The 10293-nt window shown below is 28.3% G+C and overlaps 1 protein-coding gene across 1 annotated transcript; it reads left to right on the plus strand.

The window, feature by feature from the left end:
- The first annotated feature begins 6374 nt into the window (after positions 1-6374).
- Positions 6375-7607, plus strand: LOC139882637 (putative F-box protein At1g47790). The gene has a single exon (XM_071866919.1). The coding sequence runs from the start codon at positions 6375-6377 to the stop codon at positions 7605-7607; it is 1233 nt and encodes a 410-aa protein (XP_071723020.1).
- The last annotated feature ends 2686 nt before the right edge of the window (positions 7608-10293 follow it).

The raw sequence follows: 10293 nt of genomic DNA on the forward strand, positions 1-10293 counted from the left end.
TCTTTTATTTGATTCTCTTGTATTAAGACTACATTTATTTATACTTAATTAGATTCTTAATCTAAATAATTAAAATATATTTAATTTTTTTTTGTTTTATTTAAGATTTAACCACTTAATTCCATTTAATTCGTCTTAACCATTCAGACAAAAACCAATTTGATACAATTCTGACACGGAAAAAGGCCGTGCTGGCTTTTGGACTGTGTGCTTATGTAATACGTCCCGATGTTCTCTCGGTTCGACTCCACCTGACATAATTCCTTTTTTATTTTCTGCTTTTGTCCTTTTCTCTTTGTTTTTTCTTTTCATCAAATGTGTATCTTTTTCCCAAGTCTTTAGGGTGCGTTTGTTTTGCGGTTTACGGATGCTCGAGCTTGCTTCAGCTTGCTCCAAATTGTCTCGAAAAACGTGTTTTTTACTAAAAATGACAAAAAACACGTTTTTCGAGACAGTTTGGAGCAAGTTTAAACAAGGTTAAGCATGCTTAAGCATGCTTGAGTATCCGTGGAACCGCAAAACGAACGCCCCCTAACATTTCATTTTTTTCTTTTTAACAAAAAATTTAATACTTTTCGATAAATTTTCTTTCACTTCCACATCTATAAAGAATTTTAATATTTAAATATATATGAATATTTACTGAATTCTCATTTTATTTAGTATAACTAATTAAATTTCTATTCTTACTATAATTTTGCGTTGTATTTTTACTATTTAAAAACACCCTAATATATTTTAAAATAATTCCAAAAATATTAAATATCTGTAGCATATATGTTTTTATAAAAATTACATTTATACTTTGCTCATTTAAATTAATATTTGTTGTATAAAGTAGCATCACTTTACATATAATTATTAATCTGATCATATTTAAAGAAAATATTCAATTCAAATCTATTCAGACGTTTTAAAAATAAAACGGTCGCAATATAATAATATTTAAATTCAGACATAATATTTTAATATTTAGATATATATTCAAATTTAAATATTTTAATTTTTTTAAAAAAATCTCAGTCTATATAATTGAATTAAATTTGTCAAATTATTTATTTTAAATCAAATTTAAAATGACATATCATTAAAAAGTATTCTTAAAACAACTATCGGAGGGAATAATTATTTCCCGTGGTAGAAAAATACTACATTAAAAAAATACTTAGAAACTGTAGATTCATCTGATGATGTAATGTAGCAAATTAAGCCACTGAATAATCTACGCGGTCCAGTGAGACGGTGACAAGTAACTGGCAACTAATGAAGCAGTTGAGTTGCCTACTTTTTATTCTATTTTCTTTTCTGTACAGATAAATAAAACTTTTCAAATTTGATAAATTAAAAATATTCATATATATATAAAAAAAAAGTCATCCATTTTTATTTCGAATGAAATTTTTTATGTACTAAACAACAAAATTTGCTATTAACTTTTAAATTAACATAAATCTATTCAAAGGAAAAAAAAGAGGAACAACTTCTTTTACATGATCATTTCAATGTGATCATATATCTCTAAAAAAAACCAAATACAAGTAGAGAAAGGCAAAGCCTAATTATCAAGAAATTGGAATATTAGAGAAAGGCAGTCACCTCCTTTTGTCCTTTTCTTATCTAGGACGGTCCAATGCCCTTTTTTCCTTCTGCTCGACTTTTTCCTTATTGAGAAGTTCTATTATTTTCAGCAATAATGACGTCTTGATAAACAATTTTCATTCTTTTTCTCTAATTTTCTTAAAGGGTTTTATGCATGATTTATGATCAGTTTCATTCACGAGCAAGTCATGTAAAATAAATAAAAGAAAAATAATTTCATTAACAGAAAACTAGATAAGTATACATATATATAACAACCTCGCACGTAGTTAAAATTTACTTTTATTAAAATGATATTTTCCAATTGTGATCATCAACATAACGTTACTAAAAACAATTGGACTTCTTTAAATTTAAGCTCTTTTATTAAATTGCTTGATTCTTCATTTAATGAAATGACTGAATTGGCAATCAAATTGTTGGATTTTTCAGTTATGATCGTCACGAAATTTGTTTTTAAAATTGAAGACATTTTTTAAATCATCACAATATATTTTTCAGTTATGGTCGTCACGAAATTTGTTAGCCTTTTTCTTTTTTCAGTAATTATTTTAAATTCGGTATTTTTCTCTCTATTATTGTAATTGAAAAAAAAAAAAACTATTATACCAATTTGTTTTTGCTCCAGTCATTTGATTTCAAATCAGTTCATAGTTTATTTTTCAAAATGCGGTGGATGTTATCTGACGACTGACTAGAGTAAAGCTCATTGGTTTAACAAGTTTAATCCATAAGTACTCATTGGAACAATAAACAATGGATTTTGGATGATATATCAAAGAGATGCACCAAACAAATATCCGGCCCTAAACCCTAAACCAATGGCCATGCATTTAAGTAATGGAATTTTTTTAACCATTAAAAACATTTAATTAAAGGGCCACCATGGATATGATTTTTTATTTGATTTTATCCAATATTGCATACGATTTGTTTGATATATAAAATACATCTCATATTAAAAATAAATAAAAATAGAGAAGTCATGGATATTGAAGTTTTATTGTTTTGAAATTTGGGATCTTAAATATTTGATTTTGATGTACTCTATTTTTTTTTTCCGTCTGTTGGTCCCTATACTAAATATTTATTTTTTATATACAGTATATAGTATTCAACATTTTGCACCTTTTGATAAATTATTATGTTTTATTTGAAGTATTCAATATGCGACCTACTATAACATAATTTTGTACTATTAATTTATATTTTTAAGACATGTTCTTCATCTTTTCAGTTGTTCTTTCGGTTTCCGAAAAGCAGTTAAAGCTATACATAATACATATCTCATCAAAAAGATATTTTCGTGCGTCTTTTTTTTTTTTTTTTATAATATTCGTTGATGACGATATAAACAAGCAAGCTAACACACGAAAATATTATTATTATAAAGAGAGAATAGGACGCAGACCCTTAAACTATATCCAACTTAACATCTGGACACATAAACTATCAAAACTAACATGTGAGTACCCAAATGGAGTACCATTTCATCTTACATCTTATTAAAAATTAAGGACCATTTTATAAGTTTCTAAAGTTGAAAGTGTTCAAATGAATATCCTGATGACGATGTGGTTCCGACACTAGTTAGGACCCAGATGTTAGACGAAGTAGTAGTTTAGGTGGACAAATTGATTTTGATAGTTTAAGTATCCAAGTTAACGTTAGTTTAGGTATAGATTAGTACATGTTTAGCTACTTAAGGGTGTAAATGGGTAAAAATATTTATACATGGGCCAAATCTTAATTTGAAGCAAGGGTAAAAAAAGCAAGGGTTTTCTAATACATTTTCTTAAAATTAATTTTTTCTAGGAATGCTGAAGCCCCCCAAGACTATTGATGCTCCGTCCCAGATCCCACACACACACACACATAAATTTTTTTTTCAACATATGCTAAACACAGATCCAAGGGGAGGTTGTTTGTCATTCACTTTCGCATTGAATTTGACAAATAATCAAATAACTTGATGCTGCTCCATTTTATTACTTAAATAGAGGAGATTGCAGTGAGAAGAAAGTCATGTTTAACTTCAAAACTAGAAAGAGTGTTTGACCATAACACTAATGAATGAAAGAGGGACCTGACTCTATTTTTACGCCATCTATTGGATGTGCGCACTAAATGTGGAGCATTTATAAAGTTTTGCGCATACACACACTCTCTGTATATTAAAAATATAATAATAAAAAAGGGGTTGCAGAGTGTTATATCACCATCAAAAAGAATCTCAAGCTTGACCCTGAGAAAAAAATCCTTTCCCTAGAACTTTCTCTCATGTTTCTTTTTCAGATGCAAGAGTTCAACTTTCGATCATTTTCATGTTGAAATTGGTAAAAGTTAAAACGGGTTGTTTGAGTTAGAGTCGAACTAAAGGAAACCGATAATATTCATATTTCCCTTTTATAGTTCATCAAGTAAATTGTTCAAATTTCTGATAGTGAACCTTATGATTAAGATGTACTACTACAAAAGTGGTTTAGATACTTTCGTGGACAGGTCTTTGTGGTCAATTGTCGATTGATGACGTAGACACTCGCGTCCGACTTTAGGTGTTTTCAGAGTTGTAGACTTGTTTAGGTGATCTCGAGTTGTAGGCTTCTTTAAGTTCTTCCTGAGTTGTAGGTTGTTCAGGTGTTTCTCGAGTTGTAGTCTTATTCAACTGATCCCGAGTAGTAGGGTTGTTTAGGATCTTCTTGAGTTGTAGGCTTATTCAGGTCCTCCGAGTTGTAGGTTTGTTTAGATTCTTCCCGAGTTATAGACTTGTTTAGATGATTCTCATGTTGTAGGATTATTAAGTGATCCCGAGATGGTAAGCTTGTTTAGGTGATTCTCGAGTCGTAGATTTGTTCATGTGATTCCCGAGTTGTAGGCTTATTTAAGTGTTCCCGAGTTCTACTTCACCCTAAACTAACTAATGTCGGATTCTAATTTGTGTCCCTTCAATGGGTTTTGAGGACAGGTCTTTGTGGTCAATTGTCGATTGATGACGTGGACACTCGCGTCCGACTTTGTGGGTGGGTCGCTCTTCACAGAGTCCACGCTGGACTCACTTTCCTCAATCTCAGAGACCACTCTGGCATTGTTTAGGTACTTGGAACTAATAAAAGCCCAGCATTTTCTTGACTTCCTGCCAATTACATAAGCTTTGTTACAACAAGCTAGAATCAAACTACCCCGTCTGTAATTACGTGTCACTTTATAGAAAAAGTGATAAATAATTACGGATTGACAGAGGTAGTAATTTCTAAGCAGTGTAGAGAAAGTTTTGTAGACAGTATTCATTTTGGATTTAGAATAAGTTTCTAAAAGATACGGAAACGAAGATGAGGGACTCCAGTGAGCTTTGTATAATTGTTTAGAATATATCCATCTTGAATATGTATTGATCAATATTTCCAGAATTCAGCAATTAGATCAATGATTGCAAAGTTTTTGATCCTGAAACTATGAAAAACTTGAAGAAATAGAACTTCAAGATGTTTAGAATGCATATGGCAAGTCAAAAAAAAGGCACAATTAGGCGTGTTTAATTAATTGACAATTTGCACTTGAAGAAGGCTGTACTAAACTTTGCAACAGCAGAAAAATTGGGTAAGATTTAAGTAAAACACAACATTTAGAGAACAATATTGACAAAATAACAACATAGAATTTTCTTCCGCATCTCTTTTCCACATTAAAACATTCAATTTAGTTAAAACTGTATCAATTTTCTGGTTTAATTTTGTGAAACGTTTTGTTCCCTCAGAGTCTTAAGTGCTAAAAAAAAACCGAGTTTTCTTGTTAATTACGGAACTTCATTCTTCCCAAACTCCACCTACGGCCATACGAATAAACACATTTATTGATTATAACAAAATGGACTACTTTTTCCAGCCCAAATATTATAGGCCTTTCCCGGCCCAAATCGTACTATTCAATTCTTAAAGTGGGTAACATATAACTCCAAACATGCCACGTTTCATGAAACAAAGAAATTTCTATCCACTGATTTTGAAATGAGAGATTTTAGTGATGATTTTTTGTCCTAGGCATCAAATCTATCGAAATCGTATAAATGGTATGTTTGAATTATCATATAGGGTCTATGTTGATAAAAAAAATTGTCGTTATGGCATGGAGAATTGTACATCATGTGAAACACCAGTGACAAAAGGTGATAAATTTAGTTTGAAACAATGTTTTGAATTGATTATAGAGATAAAGAAGATGGAGGAAATTTCTTATACTTCGTCAATATAGAATCTCATGTATGCACTAACATGTACGCGTTCTACATTCATCGAAGATGTTGAGCAGATCTGTAGAGAATCCGGATATGACAATTAGATTCAGCTTATTCCCCTACTGATTACGGATTATAATATAAAACAGGGTTCAAAATCAACGAGTAAAAAAAAAAATGACCACTTTTAACAGTTTTAATAACTTTTTTATGATCGATCAATAAAAATTTTATAAATATAATCGAGTATGTACAAAGACTTAGCTCTTACAGTAAAAAGTTAAGAAATCAAGACGAAATTAAGCAACTTCAACTATCCATTTCCCTATACATTCAGTCTCATAGTAGTAGAGTTATACTCTACATCGGGCTAGTTATACGTTACGAGTTTGACGTCAGAATTCTTTGCGGAAAAAGAGTAGTGTGAAAAAAAAGTATTATTTTAAAGGTCTTGTGAAATTATGCGAACACATATACTGTATATATATATAAAAACAGTCCCTCCTTTACATGCATTTATTCAAATTTCTTAATTAATCTCATAATGTCGAAAAGGTTAAGAAGCTTTTCTGATCTCCCCGAAGAAGTTGTGCTCTATCACGTCCTACCGAAGCTTCCTGCCTATTCTCTCTTCCGTTGTCGATTGGTTTGTACACAATGGTGCCACGTTATCGACGATCCTTGTTTCCTTAAGACCCATCTTAGGAATGGATCAGTTTCCGGAGAATGTCAACTCGTCTCTTTCAAATTCGATAAAGGTACCACTCATTCTTACTCCACGATGTACAAAGTAATGCATGATAATGCTACCAACATCCTAACACCAATATCCATGCATTCCATTGCACAAATTTCGGACAGATGTCTTTGCCTCGATTACTTCGTCTGTGATGGAATATTCATTTTCCGTAGAACGTTTAGGCCACCGGTACTCTTGAATCCTCTCACCGGAGAAACGGTCGAGCTTCCCTATCAGTTGCCACGGGAAAGAGAGCTGTGGTTTAACCATCTTTACGGATTAGGTTTCGATTTTAAATCAGCCGTACATAAAGTCGTATACATTCCAATTCATGCTATTGATCGTCAAATCGGCTCTCCGCAAGTTTTAACTTTAGGATCCAAGAAAAATTCATGGAAGGAAATATCATCGGGTAATAATATTCTCCTCGATATTAATCATAAAAAATCAGTCGTAAGTGTTCGGGGTTATGTAAATTGGCTATGCGAATGCATTAAAGATGGAAAATATGAAGATATTGTGTTATCTTTCAACGTCGAGAAGGAGGAATTCATGTCGACAATTTGCCCTAAGATTAAATCGTCATATTCTGGGGAATCGTATTTGACATCTTGGAAACAATCTTTGGTCATAGTATACTTTTTGTCTACAGTTAATCGAATAGAAGTTTGGGTATTGAAAGATTACAAGACTAGTGAATGGGTAAAATTGTTCAAAACAAGTAATATCAATTTGAAGATTTGGTTTAAAGAGAAAGGCATGCGTCTTCCTCGTCCATGTGTGCCCAAACGTCTCTTGGGAGAGTGGAACAATGGTTTCTTATTTGAAATAATTCCAGGCAGTGATTATGCACTATATAATCCGAGTAACGGCATCTTGCGAGTTTTAGCAGCACCGACGTTTGGTAAACTAGATATGTTTATTCCAACCTTAGCTTCTCTTACAAATAGGGATAGCGGTAGAGAGATGATAAGGCGTGCCCTCGACCTTGAAGATTTACCTTTACCTCCTAGATATTTTGATCCATTTTTTTTGTAAAAATCTTTTTTTTTATCTAAATTTGATAAGAATTTTTGTTTTTGTTTCTCACCTTAAGAGTTAAGACCGTATACGAATGTTGAATAGAAATTTTATAACCGGTTTGTCTGGATCTAGTTGAGTATATAATATAGTCTGATTCGAATTGTATCTTTTTAATTATACAAGATATATGTTTGATTGTTTTTATAATTACATTACAATTATACAGACAACACGATTCGAATCTCTGACCTCTCGAATGGAAGACGATATGCTCACTAATTGAACCATATTCTAATGTGAATATTTGTTTGATTGTTTGTATATATCTCCATCTCTTATAGTTCTAATATAGTCATCGAATATATAGTCAACTTCACTCTCCTTGACCAAATAAAGGTTTACTGATTTAATAGTACTAATTAATACTACGATCGAGCATACATATTACTTTACGTATAGTCACACATCTACATGTATCTCGCGGAAAATAGCAAACTTTTTTTAATTTTAAATTTTTTTTAATTGAATTAAAAAATTTATTGTTAAATCAACATCAAACACATGACGTTTTATTAACGAATAGTAATTTGACATATTTTATTTTATAGATAATAGAGATATTTTTTCAATTTTCTTATAGATAATAGAGAGATTTTTTCAATATATTCTAATTGCAATTCAATTTCAAATTTTATTGTCCAATCAACATCCGACATGACGTTTTATTGATCAATAATAATTTGACACATGTATATAAAAACTTTGAGTTTAATTAGGTTTCAACTTACAATTTTAAGTCAATGATATTATTTTTTTTCCTTTTCTAATTAGAAAATCAAAACACAATAAAAACATAATGATTTTTAATAAAATTTTACCAATAACATTTTCCCAATATAATAATTTTATTCCTAATCAATTTTCTATCTATTATTTTTTTTAAAAAAAAAATTCTAATACAATATATTTTTTTCTAATATTTTTATAAATAATTTTTCCCAATTAAAATTTATTATATTTTTTCCATTCTTACTTAAAGCAGGCACATCTTTTTCTTTTTTCCTATTCAAACGGACATATTATTAAAAAAATTATTCCTAATCAAATAATAATATATATTATTTTTTTCTAATTTTTTTATTAAACTATAATCCTAATTTAGAACTTTAGATTTAATTAGATTTTAAATTATAATTTTAAATCAATGATTTTTTTCTATTCTAATTAGGAAAACAACACACAATAAAAAATTATTCTTAATAAAATTATAATATAATATATTTTTTCTAATTTTTTTATTGCCAAGATTTTCTAATTAAAATTCATTATATTCTTTTCCTATTTCTAATTAAAATAGGCCCATCTTCTTCTTTTTTTCTTATTCAAACGGGCATATTGTTAAAAAAATCATTCATAATCAAATTAAAATATATTATTATTTTTTTTCAAATTTTTTCCTTTAAAAATTAATTTTTTTAATATTATATAATTATTTAAAGGTACGAATTTCCCGGTCCACTGACTAATATACAAAATAGCGAGATTTTTAATTTTAAATCTGTTCCAATTGCAAATTCAATTGCAAATTTTATTATCAAATCAAGATTCGACTTATGTCGTTTTATTAACGAATAATAATTTGACATGTGTATTTTAAAACTTTGAGTTTAATTAGGTTTCAAGTTACAATTTTAAGTCAATGATATTAAACTTTTTTCCCACTCTAATTAAAAAATCAAAACACAATAAAAAACAATAAAAACATAATGATTCCTAATAAAATTCTATCAATTAATTTTTTCTAATATAATAATTTTATTCCTAATCAACTTCATATCTATTATTTAAAAAATTATCCTGATAAATAAAATTCATATTTTTTTCCTATTCTAATTAAAACGGACACATCTTTTTTTCCTATTTAAACGAGCATATTATTAAAATAATATTTTTAATTAAATTATAATATATATTATTTTTTTCTAAATTTTTCAAGAAATTATTATGCCTCATCAAACCCGTTATATTTTTTTCTATTCTTAATTAAAATGGGCAGGAACAACTAAATTGATTAGATGCAATTATAAATTTTATTATGAAATCAAATACTAATATATAATTTTTACTTTTTGCTATATTTATTAATTTTAAAAATAAATTTTTTTAAATTTAATAAAATTATAGATTTTGAAATCAAATAAAAATAATTATAACTGATATAAAATTGAAATAATTCTTTTTTATTTAATATTTGTTATAGATTTAATAATATTTAATATGAATAATTATTATATAATTTTTTATCTGATATATTTAAATTATTATCTATTAAAGGTATGAATTATCTGTCAAACTAACGGGCCCACTGACTTATATAGACAATAGCGATATTTTTTTAATTTTAAATCTGTTCCAATTTAAATTTAAATATCGTCAAATCAACATTCGACACATGATATTTTATTAATAAATAGTAATTTGATACATATATTTTAGAACTTTGAGTTTAATTAGATTTCAAGATATAATTTTAAGTCAATGATATTATTATTTTTTCTATTCTAACTAGAAAATAAAAACACAATAAAAACATTGATGCCTAATTAAATTCTACCAACTACTTTTTTCTAATATTATAATTTTATTCCTAAAAAATTTTATATCTATTAATTAAAAAAAATATTTCTAATTAAATTATAAT

The sequence above is a fragment of the Rutidosis leptorrhynchoides genome, unplaced genomic scaffold (assembly GCF_046630445.1).
Source record: "Rutidosis leptorrhynchoides isolate AG116_Rl617_1_P2 unplaced genomic scaffold, CSIRO_AGI_Rlap_v1 contig294, whole genome shotgun sequence".
Lineage (NCBI taxonomy): Eukaryota > Viridiplantae > Streptophyta > Magnoliopsida > Asterales > Asteraceae > Rutidosis > Rutidosis leptorrhynchoides.